The following is a 25,084-nucleotide window of genomic DNA, read 5'->3' as shown; positions in this document are numbered from 1 at the left end:
ATGTAAATGTATATTCAATAGGGTATTTGAAGGCCTGGGAGGCACTAGAGCAACACAATGGTGTGAATTCTGCCTGCCATGCTGGTCTAGTTTGGATTTGATTCCAAAAACTGCCCAATCCCAATGAGTACTGCTTTAAGAAGGCATCACAAATAAAAGTAAAGTCAAATCACTACACTAACTGCCACTGTGGCCACAGCAACTACTACAGCTGAAAAACATTTGGGAGTTGGTTGGTGTTCAACTAAAACTGGTGAAATATACTTAAGAACAACATAAATTAACCCAAATCATTTTAGCTTTAAAAATGTGATTCAAATAAAAAGCACAAATGTTTATGTGCATTTACATTTTTAGTATTTTAAATATAATTACAGTAGTATCAGAATTGTGCACTACAGCATTAAATTAATCAAAGACATGCCATTGAAATAAATTAGATCGTTGAATTTAAAGTTCTTCTACTGTACTTTCCAACTGTGATGTCAGAGGTGTGTACTGCACATATACATGAACAACCGAAAAAATACTTTAATTACATTTTTGGATTATTCAAATGATAGAGCAGCTTTAAAACACCAATGATTGTTATTGTTACTGGCAAATCAAAGTTTACTAAGCAATAATAATCAGTAAATGGCAACATTTTTTCTTGTTTATTTTTTTTTCTTGTAATTTCTTCCAATGTTAACATTCAAAAAAATAATTACAGAACACGTTTTTTTAAAGATTTCTTCTAGATTATTCTTTATCCATCTAAGGCTTTTCATAATTGGATAAACATTCACCAGTAAAAAAAAATTAACTGTCCAACAGGCCAAACGGCTCCTTAAGATAAGATAGTTTGTACTTTGTACATACATTATAACAATGTCTTTAGTCCGTACAAGATGGTACCGACAGATGCTTTCAGTTTTAGTTTGACTCGAATGTGTAATATGCCAGAACACACAACAAAAATGGAGATAATGAGAAGACAATGGTTGTTCGATGTTGTTTTTCAGAATTAAAATTTCTGTATTATGGTGATTAGTTGATTATCAAATTATCTACTCGATTATACTCTGATAATAAAATACATTTTCAGTTATATTTTAAATTTTTTAACGTTACATGACGACACAAACAAAACTTGATTTGAGTTTGAGGGGGCGTTGTCATTTGTAATTGACATCCAGAAATGACTGACCGATTACTTTGAATAAAACAATCGTATGATTAATTAAAACGATTCCTTAACTCCAAGCGTTAAAAAAAATCCTATGGGATAGCCTGCTCCTGTTGTTCTTCAACTGGACAGTTCAATATCGTCTTTCAGTACAACGGTATCTGATTTTTCTTTTAATTAATTTAAATGTTCGTCCAATTTTCATAACACGTTTTTAATATGGATGAAGACGGTGAAAAGATCACCGTTGTCTTTACACAGTGGACTGCCCTTCTTTGGCTTCTTGGCCTTAGATTTGTTTATTTGAGATACACCACTCCAACCCTAACTGGGATATAGACACGTGACAACAATAGGCGAAAATGATACGCATGTCTATATCTTACCTGATTATTCAGATAGTCAGAAAAGTGATCTTTTAAACGTTTAGTGACGTTTTAGAATCGCTTATTTACTCACCGAGCGAAGCTTAGCCAGACAGCTGGCAAGTTACTTCCGCCCCGTTCAGTACATTAGACGTGCGGACGAAGTCGAAGCTCTCCCTTCACAGCTGTCCCGTCGAATATCTTGTCGAATAATGTATCCCAACAATCGGCGAAAAAACTAAATCACAATATCCCAATGTAAAAAATGCCACAGGGTGTTATAATAAAGGGAAGGTTGACGTTTGAGAGATTGTGCGGAGACGTAGCGGTCTTCGGGTCTTGCTAACCCTTTCCTGACAAGTGCCAGCCCCCTTCCCGAAAACAACGCTGTGACTTTGTGTAGAACCCGAGCGCTGATTGGCTATCAATACTGTCAATCAAAATGTTCACAGTTTTTTCTTTTTTTACGGGGGCTTTTTGGCTCTGTGTAGGATATGTAGGATGAATTAATTATGTTAGCTTTAAAGTTACCCTTTTCTATTTAAGTTCAAGAATGATTTCTCTATACATGGCAAATTACACGTGTTTATGTTACAACTTTTTTCCTTGTATCCAATATTTAGAGACTTTGGTTCTAAGTGTAAGCAGTTTATTTTTGGTAACTACTGATTACTTGCTAGCTATGTCTAGCGGTAATTTAAGGAAAAAGTTTTACTTCCTGGCCAGGCTTTCAGTGATTATATTCTTCTTCTTCTTTTTTTTTTTTTTTTGGGGGGGGGGGGGGGCTACATTTTGCTTATTAGTTTCTGAAGATTAAGCAATTGAAGTTGTGATGTTATGACGTTTTAAACTCTTTGTCCTAATTGATAATTTCTCTGATACATTCTTTTTTTATATTTATTTTCTAGTTATTCTTAGTCTATTTTCACATTACAATGTTAGGTTAATTATTATTTGTCCTGGTTGAATATTTAGCGAGTATTTTACCTAATTATGGATACTTTTGGACAACCTGGCTATTTTGGAGCTAATTCTTTTCATTTTCTGATCGAATAACTTTTGGGGTTTTTTCACAAACTTCTGACAATTCTTTTCAAAAGAAAAATTAGCAGTTTGACGTCTTCAGTTTCTTTTTTTAGTTTCTGTAGCTATTTTTGGCTAAATATATTTTGAGATTTTGTCAGACTCTTATCAGAATAGAATATTTAGATAATATATAGATAATGATGTATCTTATCTTTTAGCTTTTTGGCACTAAGCTAGTATTGGGCAAAATAAATATTAACTGACTAAATACTAAATAAGTCAGTATATTTTATTATACACATGTAAAATTACTTTTTTAATTGTAACAAAGGTAATACAAATTCAAATTTATAGTTAAATAACTGTCTTAAAGGTTACATACGTATGTTATATATAGAAACAAAATGGACAAACCTAATATTTTGGAAATATATACCTTAAACATTAAGACTCTACATTCACATACTGCAGGTATCATTTGGGAAGTTCTTCCATTAGAAGGTTAACTGGGAGGAAAGGGAGCATCTACCAATGGTGTCAGCTTTGAACACAGGGGTGGCTATGACTCCACCACTTTTTTTTGAACCATCTAATGGAATAGTCAGACAAAATACAAAGAATATTTCTCAACCAAGACAGCAAATATTTCTGCCCAGGCTTGTAGTGTAATACCGAAGTGTGCTTTTCCACATCAAATTACAGCAACACAAGTCATCCGTACAAGGCTTACAAACGCAGTGGTGAGTCCACTTGTTTCTTCATAGCAATACACTGGATCTTTTTGTAAACTACAGAAAATAACCCCATAACATTTGACCAGAAAAATAGGAAGAAATATGTAGTTTTTAAAAAAAACAATATCAGTTTATAATAACAGATGCGAGATGCGACATGTCTGACAAATTTGAATAACTGTCTCTCTGAGTTTGTTTACTTAAATTTGATACCACCCCTTGTGGTACCCAAATTTGCTGTTGAAAATCATATAATGGCCTCTCAGTTTTAGTTTACTTTAACATAATAGAAGTCAGGGATCTGGAACATCTGAATCTGCAGTACAGCAGGGAAGTTAAAAAAACATGAACAAAGTTTTCCTTTGTAGATAAGAATCAGCAAAACTATCTAAAGGCAATCACAGATTTTCCCACCTGACAGCAGACAAACGATGGACAGAAACGGAAACAAATGTTTAGATAGAGATAATAATGTATTTAATTTGCCTAAAGTTCTGTAATGTCAGTAAAAGGGTAGGGAGAACAGCTTATTTCATCTGTTTATAATATCTCAAGTGCAAGAATTAGTTGTCATTGGTTATACATGCACAAAATATCCATGGGTTCATACGTCATCTATTCTCTTGGATCAGTAGATATTACGCAGACTAAATGATTATAAGCATAAAAAATTCACAAGGTCATTTAGTCTGTCTTTTTGCTTCAGTCATGGGATGTTAACTTTAAAAGGTTAAATCCATTAAATAGCTGTTAAAATACTGCATGTGATTACAGGGTCATTAAACCTGAAGCAATGTGTTGTTTTATACTGTAAACTGCATAATCTTTTGTTGTTCTTGCAGCTTAGGGAAGAGACAATGGTAAGTGATGATAACATGGAAATAACTTCCTTCCTGTTGAGAGAGCACAAGGATGTAAATGTATTTTTTTTTCTTCCTCTACCTCAAAACATGGGAGTGATTTATTGGGTGAGGGGACTTCCTCCTTATATTACCTTGAGTACCTGAAAATGACAAGATCTAAACATAATATTTTAAAAAACAATCTTTATTTAACAGGTCATTTTAGATCAATAATTGTACAAAAAAGAAAATGTTTAACCCCAGTGGCAGGTAGTACACCTTGACCTGACTTTATCAAGGGAATGGACAATAAAAATACTTTTGGTCCTTACTCAAAATTGTATTTGTTAAGCGGGCAGGTCTCAACACAATCCAAATAAAAACTCCTAAAGTTTGACCTGCGTTATTGTATGTCAAGTTATGTTGTATTTTTGAAAAGCATTATTCTTGCTGTACAAGACTTGACAGTCCTTGTTCTTTATTGTCAGGTTTTCATTTTTATCAACCCCAGACAATGTAGCCAAGAAAATATGGCCTTAAAATAAATTTAAAAGACATGGTTAACCTGACTTCTAAAATATTTTTAGATGTTTTGACATGTTGAAGATACAAATTTACAAAGTGCTCAATCTTTTCCAAAGTGACTTAGCTTTGTCAGCCACTTTCATCAGGAATACAACAAGTCAGTTATACAAATAGGTTAATGCAAGGGGCGGGGGGGTTAGACTTAAGTGAGATGAATATGTCTCATGACACTTTGGGGATTTCCATAAGGCTGACAGTGTTTACCTCTAGAGCTGACTGACTAAAAACAGATCAAGAACTTGTGTTCATCAGATTAGAATTTTTCTGCATACAAACATTCAATTTTACGGAACATAAACTACAAAACCAGATTTAAATATTTCTAATATGTAGTATCCCTTTTATAATTAGAAAGTATCTATTACAAAATAATTTATTATTACAAATGTCGTTTTGGGATCTTTCCATCACAGTATTGAGATTTTTTAATTTGTCTTAAATTACACACGTATTAAATTCTCTAACTCTAATGATACTGTGATATTGCTGTTACTGATCTAGCAGGATAAAAGTGGTGTAGATGATCATCAATATTAATATTATTACTCTTCATATATTATAATATATATCATATATTATCTATATTTTGGCATGTATTTACCATGCATCATTAAAGAATGTCTTTTTGTGGGATTACACTTTAAAAGTCAAACACTGTGTAGTTTTGAACACTAGTGTAAACAGCACAGGACATGATAAACCCTTAGCTCCCCCTGTTGACAAAAATGTTAAGCAACAGCAATATATTTAAAAAAAAAGAAGAAAGAAAATAAGATGGTTTTAGGACCCCGAAATAACGATTTTCATCTGGCTCACCTGTAATTGGAAGTTAATTAGGATAACGGTAAAAAAAATATATGACTGAAAAACACATTCATTAACATCTTTAATGCCCATACTTACACATTCCCAGATCCACAAATATTCCTTCATCCACAGCAGCAGTGTCAAGTTGGCAGCCATCCTTCAGTTATCACAGTACTGTACCTTCGATGGGGACAGCATCAGCACTGTGATAACTGAACCAGGGCAGCCTGTCAAATCTAGCAGCCTGTGGCTGCGTTCCACTGGTCTTGTGCTCTTCATATCTATGTCACACTGACCTGAAGTTCAACAGGTATACAGACAACAAAGTTCATTCCACTTTTACAGTATTTAGCGCTACTTCCATATTTTGCATAAGTGACATACATGATACATTTTTTACACATTTGCCTAAATGGAATTAACTGACTCATTGGTAAATTACATTGTTCTATAATTATCTCAAAATATTAATTTTGGTGACAACGGACGAGTAGAGTTTTTCTTTGTATTTTTTGTAACATTTTTTGTAGCTATGTTTTTGTTGAGACTATTGTTTTTTAGAGTTAGCTTTTGATTCTAACTAAAATAAAACAAAATTGTTTTTTTGTTCTGTGCTATGTGAAATTAACAGAATACTTTCCATTCTTATTTATTCTTGTTAAATTTGTTTGCCAACATTTACTGTTTAGTGTTAATTTACATTTTGGTTTGTTTCACCAGGCCCAAGTGGGGAAAATTGAATTATTTATTACCAAAGAATCAACGCTGAGTTTCAATAACTGATTATAAAGAAAAATACAATGAATTCTTTTTTTTTAAATCACAACTTTGAAAATAGAGCCCTTGTAGTTGAGCTGTTACTTTGCTCCAAAGAATGTGGAAATAATATAAAAAATTAAATGTGGTAAAAAATGCTAACGTTTACTGGTCTTATATCAATTAAAAAAAATAAAACCATCACTATAACTTATCTTTGTCATAAATTAATAGTATTGACACAATCGTAAATATCATTAATTTTGTTGATGTTGTTCTAATATTTCATACATCTGCTCTTTTTAACTGTTTTCTGAACAGTGGAAAAGTACTGCTTGCTTTATTTTACCAACAGTATAATATTTATACCAACCACAGGCTGAGTGACGTCAGACTTGTTATGATCCCGAAGAAAGCCCCGCCCCCTTCGGCGCCACAACTCTCTCGTGCAGTCAGGCGGCGTCGTTGAATGACGTAACGGCTCCTCCTCTCCCCGCCTCCCTCCCTCCGTCCTCGTCAGTCCGCCCCTTCGCATTTCTTGTAAACAACTCCATTAGCCACCACTTCGTAGCTGCGTGCTCCAAAACACGTCGCTGTCGTACGTAGATAGCGGAGATACATGTGCAGCAACAATACAGTTACAAGGCAGACAACAATCACAACAAAGTCGACCGACAGGAGGGAGACACGTTGACATGGATGTGGCAATGAGAGAAATGCTTCCTCTAATTCACTGTGAAAAAAACACAGAGGAGCCATGTTATATAAACCCTCCAATGTGATCAGTTGTAATCCATTAACAGTAAACGCAACACAGGCAGGGAGAAATTGTTGCATTCCGGAGACAGACGACGAAAACACACACCACCAGACTCCATGCTTGTTGCTGCGGTCGAAAAAATAAACAACAAAAGTTGCCCTGTTTAAGCAACGCACTTATTTAACAATCGGACACAATTACATCCAGGCTCATTCAGACCAAAACAATCCACGAAAGCAAGCAAAATACAAACTGCGTGATTCCGTTCATACTGAGTGTTAAGAGCTGCCAAACGTTAACGCCCAGCATTGCACACATACACATTCATTCTAATACTCACACACCCCTTTTTGTGTATAAAACACAGCATGATTTACACAATTCAAATCAAATAACTAATCCTAACTTGTACACAACGTGCAGCTAACAGTGAATAACTATTTAGACCACTTACCCGTGAAAGCACCGCTCAATCCTGCGTGTTTACATGAATATTTTTAATGACGCAGCAAGACCACACTGAGCAACGTGATTGTCGCCATTTTTTTAGTTGTTATTGAATTCTCCCAGAGCCATGTGACTGAAAAATAAGATCGGGGTTTTAAAAGACGGGTTTCCGTGTGGCGCAGAGGGAAAAATAGTTACGAATTGTAGCTCTGTCCTGGTTGGTTTCTTTTTTTCTGGAGAAACAGTCCTGGTTCCTCCACTGACTGACTGGCGGTGGTGAGGACGCTCGGCTGTGCGCAGTATTTGACAGTTCTGGGACGCTGCAACTGCCGCGGTAATGTTGGTTCGCAACAAGTCTGGTCTACTCTCTCCTCGTTCCTACCGTCCGCAAACGTTGCGCAGAATGACACGAAACTCCACGCGCATATTAGAGCAAAACCCCCATTTCCAGAAAAATACACAAGCGAAAACCATGTGAACCGCATCTGCCGTCCGCGATAATAATGACAGCCTCAGATCCTGGAGCTGTGCTGTCAACAAGTGGTGGAATCCAAGCAGCTTCTGCAGTTCTAACACTACGTGCGCGGTTTCCACGAAATCTATTCAGAGTAAATTAAAGTTAAAATTTATAATAACTCGTACCATATAATTGCACTAAATACCGGTATAATCTAAGTTAACATACCCACAGCTGGTGGAGTGCTTGTCTGATCCGCCTTTTTTATATAAATTGGTAGCATGTGGCACTTTTATTTTGTTGCCCAAACTCTTCCTCCTCCTCCTCCCCCTCTCCCTCATCTCCTCCCCGTCTACTTTAAACAGAAAGTTTAATAGACAGTTAAATAGATAAACAAACGAAAGAAGCATTTCCCCCATAACATTTATTTAAAAATGACTAAAGAATCAACATAAAAAAACGAAATGGAATTTGTATTTTGGTAAAATACTGGATCTTGGTTTGTCATACAAAGGACAGCCAGTGTTTTTAGTGACCAACTTAATCCAATTTATACTCCTAAACTGAGTTACCAATAGCATTAAATTTCTAAATGTAACAGTATTTTCTCATTTTCCTTTCTATAGTCTCAATGCTTCTGGTATAAAATATAGTGATAAGGGTTTTACATAAAGAAATGAAATTTAAAGCTGCCAGTTATTCCCAGAGGAGTTGACACCTGACTGGAGTAATTGCTATTAGGACAGGGGCCACACAAAAGCCTAGTGATTACTGCGGCGCTGCCAGTTGACACCTGACTGGAGTAATTGGTATTAGGACAGGGACCACACAAAAGCCTAGTGATTACTGCGGCATCGCATTAATAAGGCCACCAAACTGCATCGTGGCAGGTTGCTTTCCTGTAGGAATTTGGTACGTTCTGCAGGCACATTGGTTCCCACAAGAGATAATGTTCGATGAGCGTTCTTCTCTTCTTGTGGTCTCCCAATGAACTGCCGACATGTCCAAGGCCTACGTCCAGGTGTCATAAAGGAGAGATAGGTGATTGATGAATGTTGGGTAAACAATTAAGAGAAAAAGAACAATCATTGAGGGACCAGTCACTCACTGACGTGTGTGTGTTGAGAAATTGTTGGTGCGGGAACTGGATTGGACAATGATCAACTCCTTCTAGGAAGTTGGAGAATGATTGGTATGCAGAACAAACATACTAACCTTTTGATGTAAAATATATAATAAAGCAAAAGACTCAAGTGTGTCATAGATGTGTAGATAGAGATAGATGCACGAGATCAGGCATGGGCAAACTAAGGCCCGGGGGCCGGATGAGGCCCGTTCAGCTTTTTAAACCGGCCCCCCCCCCAACCTTTTCAAATTCTATAATTTATTTCTATTATCATTGACTTCTGCCTGTTCCCTGCAGTACCCACCTTTTCCCAATAGATGGCATAGAAAATGATAAAAGCGTTTCAGCCTTTATGCATGAGTTTTTCCATGTTATTTATCTTAGTTTTCCTACTCTACTCCTGGCCCGTGTGAGTAAAAGAAAAAAATATATATATTAGGATTGGTTGGTTGTGGGCACCTCGTGTGTTCTGTGGAATTAGACAAAGGAATGGTTTGTGTAATGACATTCTAGACATTAATTTAATTTAGGCTTTAGTCTTATGTTTCATGTGACCAGTTTTCAATGAATCATCAACATGTATGACCTCGGATGAACTCAGGAGTGTGCACAGGACAAAAGGGGTTGGAAACCAATATTTTAGAATCAGTTAAATTAAAAAAATTAATGACTAATAAATGACATGGCAGGATGTTCAGGATGGATTTTACAGGACACAGGTTCACGCCATTGTTCCAAGTATTTGGCACCAGTTAGCGGTTCATTGTTGTTGCTCATGGGTGTAATTCCATCCCCGAGAGTACCTCTATCCTCATGCGCATCGGGTGTATGTTTAAAAAAAACTACAGCAACCAGTTTGCCCCGCGACCTTCGTGCCAACCACCATCCGCATTTTTTCTGAATGATGTGCACAAAAATTAGGGCGTTGTGGAGACTTCGATACTCATTCGCAGAAAGAAAGTCTGCGCTTTTAAAAACGTAGGCGAGCAATGGATTTGTATAAGTAAGAGGAAGAAGAAAAAAAGGAGAGACAAAAAGGGGCGTTTAACTTGACTGGAGCTCGACATATCCAATGTGTGTAGAGAGAAGGCTCTGCGTAAAAACCCACGAACGACAGATAGAGCTGGCATTGGAATCCGCTTTGGCACGGCTTCTTTTGTAACCTTCTAAGACTTTTGGACAGTTAAACCGCACCAAAAACCCAATTGTTATTACTTTTTTTTTCAGAGCGAATCCAAAACAAGGCGTGCGTCATCGTGTGGCGAGCTAACAGGAAAACTAGAACGCACTGATCCCGCAGCCTCTTTTTGAGGAAGACATGGCTAAATTGTTCCGAGCTGCTATCATGGGTCCACCAGGATCAGGGAAAGGAACCATCTCCAAAAGAATCGCGCAAAGCTTTGGCCTCCTGTATCTGTCCTGTGGACACTATCTCCGGGAGAGCATAGTTGCAAAAACAGGTAAGAAACATCTGAGCCATGAACAGTTATTTGGTTATCAGATGCCACCATGCAGCAGGAAGAAGTTTTCAAACACATCATTTTCTGCGCTGCTTATGAAAATGCGGGACCGTTACGTCTGTTAATGTCAGTGTTAGAAAGTTAGATTATCTCGAAGAGGGTTGGGCTTTTATTTTTTGCAGGATTAAGCACTGGTTTTGTAAAGTTTTGCTTCTGTTTTTGAAAATTCGAGTTTACTCCCACCCTCCGCCCCCAGAAATTAAGACTAATTTTAGGTTTTTAAATTACAATAATGTAAAACGACCCAACAAAACATGTCTTTACGCATTTCCTTTTTGTGATGGCTACGTTTTTTGGTTGCCTCGGAAAACCATTCCTTTAAGATGTAATCGATCATGAAAACAAATATCCCTGCACATATAGACTTCAGAAGCTGCAGCAGAAAACTCTGTGCATGCGAGTGTAAGTGAAAACATGTGTTTGGGAAAAGGAAACGAATCGGGAAAGGTTTTTTTTCGAAGCCCGTTTATGAAATGTGTTGATTTGTTGATGCTTATTGACTTTATAATACAATATTTGGGTAAAAAAAAAACATCTGGCTCCACATGATCCTGTGATCCAAGTGAGTTTGAATGGACGTTTGTGTCAGTTCAGTAAAAGGCACTGTGATTGACTGGCGAACTTTCCAGGGAGTAACGCAGCCCTGACCAGATGACCGCTGGGTGTAGCTGCAGCTCATCCCGTGGCCTTGGAAGAATTAGAGGATTAGACCAGGGGTCACCAACGTGGTGCCCAGGGACACCTGGTAGCCCCCGTGGACTACCTAAGGTGCCCACGGGGTATGTTCTTAAAGTGAAACTAGTCAACAATTGTACTGTTACTGTGCTTTTACACTTGCAATGATATTCAAATGGGCGCAATGACGACGGTAAGAAGAGTGTCTGCTATCATATGTCCCAGAACTGATTGTTATAACATTGTTCAGGAACTCTGTATCAGACAAGTAGCTCTTCATATTACTGAGTGCCCTTGAAGTAGCTCTCAGTTTCAAAAAGGTTGGTGACCCCTGGATTAGACAGTAGAAGAATCACTGTTGAAAATCATCAATCCCAGCGGTCTCCAGACTTCATAGTCTTATTTTCAACTAACTTAAAAGACCAGGTTACTTTTAACGGTTTAACATTTTCTTCCTCATTTCATCAATTCTTACACCAATTAGACTCTTGTTTGTTATGACACAGATCTCCAATTTCCATGTTTGTTGTGTGTCAGAGGCAGGTGTGCTGGTCAAGTCCTACGTTGAAAGAAGCATGCTGGTGCCTGACCAGGTGATAACCAGTATGATGCTGCCCAGACTGGAGCAGCTGAGTGGCCAGAGCTGGCTGCTGGACGGTAAGAGACAATCACAGAGCATGTTCAGTTTTAGTGCTGGGGAGTCTTTCCATGGTGTAAACAGCAGAGGTTAACAGGGAGAGAGTTACTGTATTTATGTTATTTATTATGCAGCCTCTTGGTCCATGGTAGGAACCACTATCCGCCCCTTAGTTCTGATTGGCCATCTCAAGTGCCACCCACCTCCACTCCTTGAGCCCCTGTTAGAGGGGCAGGGTAATGGAAAAGGCACCGTTTTAGATGTTCAGAAACACTGTACTTGAGCCAGATGAATAGGCATGTGAAAAGGGTGAGTCGTATGTTATTGTACATCTGTCAGTCATCAGGTAATCACTCAGTGAAACCCCATGAGTCACACTACCTTAATCAGCAACAGGCTGCTGCACGTTCCGCCTTCAACTGAAACGTTGAACGTGGATTTCGGGAAATGTTTTCACAGATGAAAATTATGTGGAAATAACAAATCGTTTTGACAGATATTTTTAATGAGATGTGAAAAATTAACTGTCACGGGTTGGCCAAGTTGTTCGCACTCAAGCTGTGACTCAGTGGGCATTATGACAGCATCAGGCACATTAAAAAAAAAAATTCTGTGTTAATGCCAGTTTACTTAGTAAGTTCTAGTTCTAGAATCATCCGAGTCATTAGTGAAGACTGCGGTGTTTTCTTGTGCTGTTAAACATTACCACTATTTTCAGTTGGCAGTTTAACAGTGTGGTTAGGATTAAACTGGTTTAAACCTTTAAACCTGACACAGTAAGCAAACACGATGAACAAACAAAGGGACGCATACGCCAAAAGACTTTAGAGGTTTTAAATATCTTAAAAACATTTATGTCACGCCATGACTTTTATTCACCCATAACCACTGACTGCTGTGTTTTTCTACCTGATAACGTGGTGTGAAAACATTGACTATCCCTCTATTGTTTGGCAAAAGAAAAAATTGTGTAGAGTAAATACCATCTCTGGGAGGAGTAAAGGTTTAGACCTTGTTTAATGCGATGCACTACCCGACCAATAGTGAGGTCATAATGTTTTTTTTTTACAGAATAGACCTTGAAATCTTGCCCTGTTAACAAACACCCACCAAGCTGTAGAATAATTGATCAGAGCACTGAGGTCATTTTGACCTTGGCAGGGCAAAATGAGGAGATTGCCCACTGCTGGGGTCATATTTCATAACATGCCATGGTGAACTCTCGCCATTTGTTTTTTTTATTTTCACTTGAGCTTCTGCATTAGCATGTCAAGGTATCCTGTTGTTTTTTTATGTTGATATTTTTGCATTTATCGGTGCCTGAATGCAGGAAAATGAAAGAGTAGATGTTGTCAAAAACTACAAAACCGTACTTTTAAACATTAGCATGTTAGCACTGTGTAGCATTGCTCTGAGATTCCTGTCATTTCATATATAAAGAAACCTGTTCTGTTCTTTGTTTGTATATAAAATATATACTGTATTTCCTGCAATTACTAGACAAACAAAAAATATATAAATTTGGTTTTATTTATTATTTAATAGGAATAAATTGTCATAAATAATCATAATCTCCTAAAATTTATATAAAATGATAGGCTTCATTTATAAAATAGTGCTGATTAATTCAGTGACATTATATATTGTCCTCTCTGCTCTGTTTACTGTAGGTTTTCCACGAACACTGCCACAAGCCACGGCTTTGAACAACCTGTATCAGCTAGATTTGGTCATCAGTCTCAACATCCCCTACGAGTCTCTGAGAGAGAGACTGAGTGACCGCTGGGTCCATCCAGGCAGCGGTCGGGTCTACAACATGGGCTTCAACCCACCACAAGTGCAGGTCACAAAAAAGTCAACACAGATTCAGTCTCTTTAACATCTAAAAGAGAATGACAGTAGATTTATTATTCTGCCAAGTCACTGACGCATCACAGATTAGTTTTTTTTAAACAACCTCCCTTTTGTGTTTTCATTTGTGACCAAAGTGTGTATAATTTATTCTGACGCTTCCAGTCAAAGCATGTTTATACACACCGTTTCACACAGAGACGTGAGCAGACAAACAATGAGTATACTTACAGGAGCAAATTACAACAGAGAAAATATGAATGGTATGTAACTCATAATGTAGGAACTGTATAATTACCACTGTACAAACTTTACTGTTTAAGGACTGGCCTTATGTTATTGTGAGTAGACAATTATGTCTCCAAAACATAAAGATAAAAAGGGCAAGTGAGTGCATATATTCTCTGGTATTTTAGCCAGAGATTGATGTTTTTTTTTTTTCAAATCAGTTTTTATAGGTTTATGTGGGGGCGGTGTATTAGTGCGCCTGACTAATAAACTGGGCTTAGGGAATATAAAAAATGTGCAGCATGTCACTGTAGTTTGTTGATGGGCTGATGAGAATTTGCTTTACCAAAATACAACTTCACCAGAAGTTGCTGCTAAATCCCTTTGGTGTGTTTTGAATTTTTCACTTCATTTTTCTCTCTCTCTCTCTCTGTGTGTGTGTGACACTTTGTTTTATCTTGTCTCAGGGTAAGGATGATGTCACTGGGGAGCCACTGATTCAGCACGATGACGACAAACCAGAAGCCCTGATGGCCAGACTGAGGCACTACAAGGATGTAGCGAAGCCCGTAATAGACTTATACAAGTGAGTGAGATACCAGCTGAATGCAGTATAGGCAGCTGGGATTCAGGAGGTGGAGGGGATTGTTTTTCAGGCACTGCCGGAGTTCATACCCATGTATCCCTTGGTAAGTCAAGGGCAAACGTCTCAAGCCCGTAATAGACTTATACAAGTGAGGGAGATACCAGCTGAATGCAGTATAGGCAGCTGGGGTTCAGGAGGGGGAGGGGATTGTTTTTCAGGCACTGCCGGAGTTCATACCCATGTATCCCTTGGTAAGTCAAGGGCAAACGTCTCAAACTGATCGTTGACCACTAAAACTTTAATACACAAGAGTCAAGAACCTTGGTGTGGTGATGCAATTGCATTAACAGTATGTTGGTGTGAACTTAAACCCATAGTATATACAGTATGTATGTAGTTTACGATGTGGTTGCGAACAGCTGTTCCATAGAGAGACCTATGGAACAAGAACACTGTATAAATTCACTTTATTTTTTCAGACCAGTGAAGATTTTCCTAACCATCTTGTGAAGTACTTATTACAAGTTTCATGAATTTACTTATTAGACTCTTATTAGACGGACCAGCTGTCTTGTTCTGTCAGTTGTCTTCATCTAAGTACGATCCTTTATTTAGGAAAAAAACCATGAAGGAATAAATAAATGTAAGTTCTGATAAATCTTTTCCTTTTACACCTGTTTTACCCAGTATTGGTTAGTCTTTAAAATCATGAAACAACTTTTGATCAAGATTTTAACAAAATCATTTTTGGTTTAAAATAATGATATTAAATTTATTTTCATCTTTTTTGTTCTGTTTCCTCTCCTGTTTCCACATTCAGGTCCCAGGGAATTCTGCACTCATTCTCCGGTACAGAGACAGACAGGATTTGGCCATACATCAACTCTCTCCTCAGCACCAAGATGCACACACAGGCATCAGATGCCTGCCAGACCCACACCCCCTGACAGTAGCCTGGGAACAAGGACCATGGGGAAACATCAAGAGACCATTAGAGGAAGTGGGTGGACGTTTCTGCACGCTGACCTCGGTGTCAGTTTTCTTCCTGCTCATTAACGGTGGGGATTTGAGAAATGAGTTTCAGCAAAGTCATACTGTAGGCAGCCATTAGGTTTCCTATCAGTCACTTCCTTAGGAATGGTCAGATATGAAAGAGCAATCCAGAAAATGACACATATGATAGTGACATTTCAACCCTCTCTAATGCCGAATAAAAAATCTTTAGAAACACATTCGAAACATTTTTATCAAACATTTGACATTTTTTTATTTTACTTTTCTAAAAAAAAAACAACCTTAAAATATATCAATACCAGATAAAAGATAGCTAAGAATACTAATTTTTCATCCCTCAGGATCAATTATACTACAATCCATTCTTTTTATTTTTAATCCCAAAATCCCATTGATCTTTCGAGTTATTTCCTTTGAATTTGCTCTATATTTGCAGTGCTGCAAAGGACAAATTCATTTGGTGAACAGTTGCTGTACGTGAGTGCCTTGAGAATCGTAGCAAGATAGTGAGGAAGAAAAGTGAAAAGGACATGAAAGTAGTTCACGAGTTTGTGTAATACAGGTGTGCCTTTGTTTGACTAATCCAAGCCCACATTCAAAAAAGCAATTTAATAAACGTTCAGTCTAAAAAAAAAGGCAATATGATGGAACTGAAGTTAGCCCAGAAAAAGCTAACTGTACGACAAAACGGCTAAAAACGAGCTAAAAAATGTAAATACTTAATGTGAAATTAATTAATATAAAGGGGTAGAATTTATATTGGTAAAAGAGGACCTAACTTACAAACAAAAGTTAGTATAGATATAGCTATTTAGAATAAAGTGAGCCAAAATATTTGCTAAATTGTGACCAAATAAAAGTGATTGTCAGCCAAGTTTTTAAAATTGGTACATAAATGCAGGAAAAATATAAAATAACTCCAAAATATGCCTTAAACCGCATATTTAGACATACTTCATATCTTATAAAAAATATAAACAAGTTAAATATTACAGAAAGCCAAATGCCAGGACGATAGTTCAAAGCCTTAATTTGTTAAAATGTTGAGAAATACAGAAGCACAAATAAATGTAAGCGCTAATAAATAGCACCAAGCTAAGTTAAACTGACACATCCAGACAACAGGACTAAAAACAAAACCTAGTGAAGTGGTCATGTGGTGACATGTGATGACCCAATTTTCAAGGATTTTGAAGTGACAGAAAAAAAAGGTTACAAAATTAAACGCTTGGTTCTGGCTAACTTGCACACCGCTAGCACGTCAGTAATTAGCAGCCTTATGATAGCGTAGCTAAAGGCAGCATATCGCCCCCTGTTGTAGTAAAAAATTAGACGTGATCCTGATTGGCTGTGAGGAGGGATAAGGACGTTAGTCCAACTGAAATGACCCTGGTCATGTACTGAAAAAATGGAGCTGGTAGAAAGACAACACAAGGTCGTGAGACTTCAGCCACAGGCAGGTTGTTTGTTGTTGTAGTTTTTACATCTGTGCTTTTTTACAGTAACGTTTTTAGATACTCTAAATACAGAACCGAGAACGCACAACAAAATCATTTTGTAATGACTTTAACTCCAAAGACAGCTTCAAGATAGATATTCAACTACAGGAATACTAACACTGTTTTGTATCGTACACAATTATCTTGTGAACACCGCAAGCTTTCGCAAAAATCAACCTGTTTTATATCGCGCTGGTGCAGCAGCAGTTAGCGGCTGTAGGTGACAGAGTAGCATTTGTCATTTCTAGCTTAGCATCTGAAGGAACTGTCCGTCTGTTTTTAAACAAGTCGCACTGTGTAAACTGTTATTCTTTGGCTTTTGTGCTGGAATGCTGCAAAAACGTGTGAAGCTGGAGCTGGGGCGGGGGCCTGGTTGGGGCACGAAGCACTGGGTTGCTTACACAGCACACTCTTTAGCTGGGATGAAGACAAGTGCACTTAGCATATACAGTATAGTCATGTCAGTACTGTATGTACGTATATATTCAGTGTTGATTTCTCAAATATATACCAGAAAACCGCCCAGAGATTTATTTTTCTTAGCACTGTCAGTGTGTTATTGCTCAGAATGTGTTGTTCCTTTACAGAATATGAGCAACTTTAGGGCGAGTGAGCCACAGTCATGTGATCATCCTGACTGGGCTGTACAGGATAAACACATGATTGTAAGGGTGATGTCAGATTTATTAAGTTACAGGGTAAAATAATTTACAAAAACAAATGACATTTTCTTTACGCTTCCATACGTCTAAATAATTAAAGTAATCTAAACTTATTTCATGAAAATTGATGCGTTTTGTATACAGTTTATATAAAGTGTTTACATCACTTTAAAATACTTTGATTCATTTGGATGAACAAATCATGATGCCATTTTTTTTGTTTTCTGTTTCTTTTTATTTCAGAAAATTAAAATAACTGTACTTTATTACACTAAGGGAATAAAATAAACCTAAGAACTGAGCCTTAACAGCAATATTGAACTTACTTATGTCTACAACTAAATAAGTTTTGCTGTTTTTGCATTTTAGACTTTTTAGTCATAAAAAGTTGATGCAGCATAAACAAAAAGTTGATTGTTGAGTTGAGTTTTTCAGATCAAGAGAAGGTTAGAAAACAACACAGTGAACACGGTATCACATATAATACATTAGTAACTAACAAGAACCGAGACACATTTGAAATATTTGGGGAAACTTTTTTTTTAATCTACTCTATGAGTCCTGACCAGTGTTGTAAAAACATGTACTGCTGGATTTTAACTCCTTGAGAAACCAAACACCAAGCGATGCAGAGAGAATCACATGGGACTATGAAGCTTCATTGCCTCACAACGAGCCATAGCGAGCTCCCTCGTGTGGCTTTTACCTGTAGCTGCACCACAAATGTGCTGCGTGCACACAGAACTGAAGGGGTAGTTAAAAATAAAGCTACGAAGACACTGCCAACTCATGGTTTTGCCATCAGTTTGCTAGTTTGTGAGGGAAAACGTAATCATTTTGTTATATTATATGAGAGCAGATTTCAAAAGCAGGGAATGTTGACTTCCTGTCCTCTTTGGTGACGTTATCCTCTGGCTTTGGACCACATTGAACACACCCTCCACCCACAGTTTCACTTTCTTTAATGAGCACTGAGAAGATACAAAGAGGTTTTTTTAAAAAAAGAAGAAAAATCTGATTTGTAAAGTCTAGGGTTTTGAACATAGTTTTCCTTCTGGTCTCAGTGATCCCAGCAGTGTTGCTGTGAATAGTTAAGACGCTGCCAAGGCCTTGTAGAAAAATTCAAAATAAAAAAGTTTCCAGAGGTGAGGACAGGCTGTTGCTTTAGATGATCTGTATAACTAACTCCAGTGTACGCCTAATGTCAACACGCAGCCTGTCGCGGGCTGTCAGAGTGCCTTCAGCGGGGGGAGGAGGGGGGCACTGTGGGACGTCTGTAGTGTACGTGGGTGTGTGTGTGTGTGACCACACCCCGCTGCTGCTGTTGTGTAACACTGCTGGATTTTCTGCTTCCCTATTTTTATACCACAGTGTTGAAACATGTCACAGTCTAAGAACAATAAAAGTGTTTTTTTCACTCTGGTTTTCCCACGTTTGTGTGAATATATGACATAAAACATGTGGCCTGCTGCTCATACAGACAGTTTACCTCTGTCCTACAACGTGTTTCAGCTGAGATACCAAATGAGTTTGATTCCCGTTGGTAACTGATGCTCCTTCTGTGTGTGGAGTTTGGATGTTATTCCTGTCTGTGTGTAAGAAATCTTTCTAAGGACTTTAGTTTCTTCCCTCTGTCTAGAATCTTCCAGACTGAGGATGAGGGTGTGAGTATGAATGGTTGTTTACCTTCTTATGTTGCCCTGTGATTGACTGAAGAACCCCACCCTAACCCCATGACTGTTGTCAGAAGCCTTTAATTGAAGTTCCACTTTTCTTTTTTTACACTGTCTATTCTCAACCCTTCCTTTTTTTCCTTCTAAAGAATTCAGGTTTTATTTTTGTTTTTTTTTTAGGCCTAATGGCAACTTTAATGGCCACTTTTTTCAGAAGATCATCTGATACTTGTGCTAATGTCAACATTTGCACTCAATTGCACAGCTGCATAATCATGCATTCAAGCTCTTTCATTTTTATAAATGGGGAAACAAAAAAAGGGTTCTTTGTTGTTATTAGAGCTGATGACCAGAAGATTGTACTGTAGACTGTAGGTCTTCATGCCATTGGGCAGGCATTTGCTGCCATATGATTGGCTGATTAGCTGATACTGTATATACTTCTGTTGAGGAGCAGCTGGGCGTATCTAATGAAGTGGTAAATTGATTTATATTGATACATAATGTTTTCCATTGTTATCACCTCTCTCTCTTTCTCCAGTCTCACAACAGAGAGCATTTAAATTAAACCAAGTTGATTGTTCTGTGAAGAAACAGCCGCCAAAATGAGAAGAAGGCAGTTCGGTGCTGGACCAACTCTCGCTGAGCAGAGATTTTCTTGCTGTGGAACTTCTGTGAATGTGGTAAATTCCTTTCCCTTTCTTCCTTCTTTCTGCATCTGTTTTTCTCACTATTCACCACGAGCTGAAAATAAACAGCATGTGCACATTACCCCCCACTGATTACACCCTCTTTAGATACAGCATGTGTGGTCCGTGCAGCACAGTTTGGTGCAAAACACAAGAGCGATTCAACTTTTCAACATGACTAAAGCATCATTTTATTATGGCGACCTCTGGTGTACAAATGGTTGCTCGGTCAAGTTTTGATGTGGAATATAGTTGTTTTTTTGATAAGATGGCGGTGGAATGGCTAATAATATAGCCTTAAAAAAATCTCTTTTCACTAATCCCAAACGTGTATTCGAGCTTCACAAATTCCCATTAGATTTAATATAACATCCTTATTTACTTCAACAAAACTTGCTTGTTTTGATTGGCCTAAACCACATGCTTTTTTAAAAATAACACCATAGCCATCTTTTATTTATTAAAAAGTTTTATATTTAAGTTTAGTTTTTTGCGTTTTCCTGCATTAAAAATTGTAAAAAAAAAATGTATCATTGAGTTGTTAAGTGACCTTGAGATCTTTTATAAAAGTCCTACATTTTATAAATAAAATTTACAATAATAATAATAATGATATAAAATGATATAAAATACATTTTTAGTATGTCCGTACAACACTTTACGGTTCACTGTGTTTTTAAATTTACATCCCAAAATTATGTGTGTAATGTTCACAGGTTTGATCGTGAATACGTTTTCGTAGAATATTAGGTTTCACCGGACCGACAGTTGCACAGAAGATGCGCCGAGCGGCGCACTTTCCCCTCTTCACCGAGCTGTCAACATTCACGGTCTTCCTGGTTGGAGCTCATCCACAGCTTTTACACATCTACCATCACGCACTGTTGTCTTCGTATCTTCTCTGAAGCTCATTAGTGTTCGTGAAACAAATGTGGTTTTGTGATGACACCGCCTCACCTGGTGGTCGTGTACGAGTACATTTTTCGCCCAGGTGCAGAGGAATCTTCCCATGATAGAGGAGCTGTGAGCCGGTGACCTTTAATCGGCAGCGAATGACAAATCAAAGATTGGTGTTTTTACAGCGCATCTCCAACAAGACACAAGACGGCGCTCCTGGGAGAATGGTAGACAGCGTATTTCAAGGTAAGTACCCTTGTGATGTCCGGTGTTTTAATCATATTTTACTGTGATTCAGTGAAATCGTTTGTACGGTCAGAGTTCGTACCTGGAGCCATAACCGAGAGCATCGTGATGCGTTTAGCTGTTACATAATAGTCTGGAAATTCTGGCCACGACCCTCCGTACAGCGCATCTCAGCTGTGGTCAGGAGGTTATTGATACCGTGCACCTGCTCCGAGAGGATTTTTTTATTCTTGTCTTCTAAACGCTTTAATTATTTGGAATATTGTGTTAAAATGTGCCTTTATTTGCTCTGGGCCTCGGTGTAACAGGAGCATCATCAATGTCGTCGTAAACGGCTTTTTTTTTTTTTTTTGGCGAAATATCGTCTCCCCCGAATTATAGCTCAACACTGACGACACGTTCTGCTTTGGAGTATTTTGAATGTTATTCCATGACAATCACATATGTGTCAATAATCTGAAAGTGTGTCAGTTTGATTTTATTTTTCTCCCCAGTCAGCTGATCAGCTGAGAAATGTTTAAAGGCACATAACACACATTAGCCTTCGTAAACTGTGCGCTTTTTCGCCCAATTGTAAAAATGAAACATCGTAGATCTTTAATAAATGGAGCCCAGGTCCAGGCTGCCATGTCGGTATCAGCTGTCTTGATCGTTAGAGTTATCACATTCACCATCTTCATCATCCCTATGTCAGGGGACAGGTCTTCTTCATCCTCGTCCAATGGCGTTTAGACACGTCACCGCCTCGTCACGCACACCACGTGAGCAGCTTAGAGGTTTCATGTTCTGATCACCAGCTCTGGGCTCAACCTTTGGTCCAGGGGAAGGCTGGTATTGCTCGTCGTCCATTGAGGTTTATTGCATTAAAGGGATAGTGCAGCTTTATACGAGGCGTGTTCCTGTGCAGTGGTCAGGAAACTGGACTTAGTGAGACATGGACAGTCAAGGAATGTCAGTGAAAAGATGGCTGCCAGCAGAGACCCAAGAAAAAAAGAAATCTAAGCCATTAGACATGAATATAGTCCTGCAGTTGGTTTTATCTGAAAAATGGCGTGGGTCTGAATTTAGTGATGCTGTTGGTAAACCGAGAATATCGTTTCCTGTGACGAGTGCAGTTTGTTGGTATTAACTGTATTTATTCGTGTAGTGGGGTCGAAACCTTGGCTATCAGCACATGTTCACGTAGCTCTGCAGCCCAGCGGGTGTCCTCTGAATATAAAATTACTGCTCAGGACAATCATGTCAAAGATGGTGGTTGATCTCAGCAGGGAGTGTCAGTGATGACCTGTAATTAATTTCATCATACACATGTTTTAATAAACCACAATAGACCAAAAGCTTTTGTGTCCTCTTCAGGCAAAAAATGTGAATTTCCATTGTTCACAATAACTGTTCAGTCAGAAACTATTTCTTGAAAATTTTACTTAATCTTTTTGTATTTAACTATCGATAAATAGCGTAGATAACTCGGGTCAGGCAGTTTAACACATGAATTATTTTGTTACACATGCTTTTATTTTGAAAGTCAATAGAAACAGAGACTTCTCATTCTGAGTTATTACCCTTTTAGATAAAAGTGTGTAACGCACTATTTCACTATTGAATTTTGAAACAGTGTGAATAAGTGATATTAATTGCATGGTTTTCTTACATTTTGTAACTTACAAGAAAATCCCAAGAAAAAGTGAACTGTTAAATGGCTGAAGTCAAGGATTAGAGCGAGAGCAGTGCTGAGAACTGATGTTTTGTTTTGAAACACTCAGCAAGACTGACATGGATTTACTGTCTCCACCTAGTCCTGCTGATTCAGCAGAATCCCGGATATAGTTTGAATTGTTATGAGGATGTGGGATAATCATTAATCCTCTGACCATGAAAAAAAAATCATCATCAACAACATTCAAGACGGATTAATCATAAGCCATAGAAAGATCACAAAATCTTATACATTTAATTTTTATGCTCTAAATTTGAATATACTGCTTTGTTTCTGTTATACTGTACAATGTCCAACCCTGGGAAGAACATCCTGTGTGCACAGGAACCACGGTTGTGTTGTTTTGTACACAAACACAGCACTTCAGAAAACTGGTTTAGCTAAAACCAGTGCAGAACAATTAACAGTTGATGTAACATTGTAACACTAACATTATAACTAACAGTATTTCAATTCCTATTTAGTCATGTTTAGTTTTTTCATTTTAAACTAAAAAATACCTAACAATTTTTGTAGACTTTTAGAGATTTTCTCATCTGCTCCAGTATCATATATGGACAATGATTTTTCTTTATTCTGGTTTTAAATACTGTATAAGAAGTAGCATTGACTTCATAGATGTACATACAGTTGCTTTACCACACAGACTAAAATGCAGCCCCAGATCCTGACAGAGCTAAAGACTGTTGCGTTCATCCTCAGTCCTGCCTCATTGTAGTTTTAGGATATTTTCAGCAATTTTGCTTTGTTGTCCGGCCTTAACATTGTATTAGCATCGACAATTAGCATTTACATTTAAACCATTTCTATTAAGGCATCAACAAATGTTCAGTTCATTCACCAACTCTTTGCCTAAGATTTTCTTTTTTTTAAAGGAAGCCACTTCTAGACACTTCAGATAGCCTACTGTTTTGTCTTTGTGACTGTTAGCTGTTAGCGTCTCGGCTTGGTTCAGGCCTATCAGACTGAGTGGACAATAGTTTTGGACATTTCCATTTGTTGTTATGTTGTTTCAGAGTCTTTGACAACAACACATTTAGAAGGAAATAAGGTCATCGGTGGGCAAATATTAGTAGGCATGGTGAGGACCAGGACGGGAAGCTCAGTCACGGAGCAGCGACACTTTATGTCCGGTTACAGCGGTTCTTGCCTTCCTCCCTCCTGGACATTCCATTCACACTGTGCTTTGAGCTGTCTGCTCTCCAAAAAGAGTTTCCCAGGCTCATGTTCTCTTGTCAGAACCATGCACAGTGTTCGTTGCCAGGGGACAAAGCCAAGAAAAGAACCATGCCATCAGTGGTTTTCTCCTCTTTGGTGCCTTGGTCATAGCAGGACAACAGGAGGTTGCCATCAGAAATTTAATTTTCTGAAAATCAGCAAATAGAGAGCAAATACTTTCTAACAACCTGTGGTGCAATTTCTTTAAATAACTATACATTAGCTGTTGTCATGTTTGCCTGGCAGTTATGTGCCGTTGCTTTAAATAACAATGTTACCTTAACATTAGCTGTTGATCTGTGTGTCATGTTTGCCTGGCAGTTATGTGCCTCCTCACATTTGAGTGGTGGCCATTGATTAAAGAGTCAGCTATTTAAGTTATTAATGCAGATTTTTTTTTGGCCGTCAAACTGCAATTGTAGCACCCCCTGTAGGGAGGGTGATTTTTGATTTACAAACACGATGTTAGTGCATCGTGTTTCTTCAATTGGGTATCGTTTAAAACACCGGACCTCTGACCAGACTGGACGGATTCTATAAAATATGTTAATGTTAGGAGCATGAGTAGAAACAGAGGACACGACAGTAGGAGAGTGAAATCATCATTTTACTCCGAGCAGCAGCAGCAGCTGAGGGAAAAATGCGGCGCTGAGGAAAATCGGGCGGTGACACACATACACACACACACACATACACACACTCACAAGAGAGAGAGAACCAAATTTCTGAACAGAGACTGGTCCTCCTCTTGACATGTGGTGCACTCAGCAGCATCAGCACAAGAAGCAGCAGCAGGACTTTTAGCAGCGGCAGCAGCAGCAGCACGGGCTTCAGGCTACAGTAGTAGCATCAGTTTTAGCAGCGGCTGTGGTTGCGGTGGCGGTGGCGGAGTCGGCGGC

The 25,084-nt window shown here is 38.1% G+C and overlaps 2 protein-coding genes across 4 annotated transcripts in view; one reads left to right on the top strand and one right to left on the bottom strand.

Annotated features, from left to right (window-relative positions):
• The window catches only part of jak1 (Janus kinase 1), a 20,357-nt gene extending 18,434 nt beyond the window's left edge, over nucleotides 1–1,923 (bottom strand). The window contains exon 1 of the mRNA XM_008333281.3: nucleotides 1,628–1,923. The gene's annotated coding sequence lies outside the window, so the exon portion shown is untranslated. The remainder of the gene's footprint in view (nucleotides 1–1,627) is intronic.
• The window catches only part of ak4 (adenylate kinase 4), a 24,611-nt gene extending 5,444 nt beyond the window's left edge, over nucleotides 1–19,167 (top strand). The window contains exons 1-6 of one of the 3 annotated variants that reach the window (XM_025065922.1): nucleotides 9,948–10,217; nucleotides 10,301–10,533; nucleotides 11,806–11,925; nucleotides 13,576–13,748; nucleotides 14,452–14,570; nucleotides 15,391–19,167. In XM_025065922.1, the coding sequence (XP_024921690.1) occupies nucleotides 10,392–10,533; nucleotides 11,806–11,925; nucleotides 13,576–13,748; nucleotides 14,452–14,570; nucleotides 15,391–15,517 (681 nt within the window). In that variant the 5' untranslated portion in view covers nucleotides 9,948–10,217; nucleotides 10,301–10,391 and the 3' untranslated portion in view covers nucleotides 15,518–19,167. Of the gene's footprint in view, nucleotides 1–9,947; nucleotides 10,534–11,805; nucleotides 11,926–13,575; nucleotides 13,749–14,451; nucleotides 14,571–15,390 lie in introns of those variants that run through there. The other 2 variants (XM_025065924.1, XM_008333294.3) reach the window with 2 other exon arrangements.
• Nucleotides 19,168–25,084: the final 5,917 nt, after the last annotated feature.

This window comes from Cynoglossus semilaevis, chromosome 2 (assembly GCF_000523025.1).
Source record: "Cynoglossus semilaevis isolate Cse_v1.0 chromosome 2, Cse_v1.0, whole genome shotgun sequence".
Taxonomy (NCBI): domain Eukaryota; kingdom Metazoa; phylum Chordata; class Actinopteri; order Pleuronectiformes; family Cynoglossidae; genus Cynoglossus; species Cynoglossus semilaevis.
The sequence above is the reverse complement of the archived record's forward strand: the minus strand, read 5'-3'. Positions and strand labels throughout refer to the sequence as shown.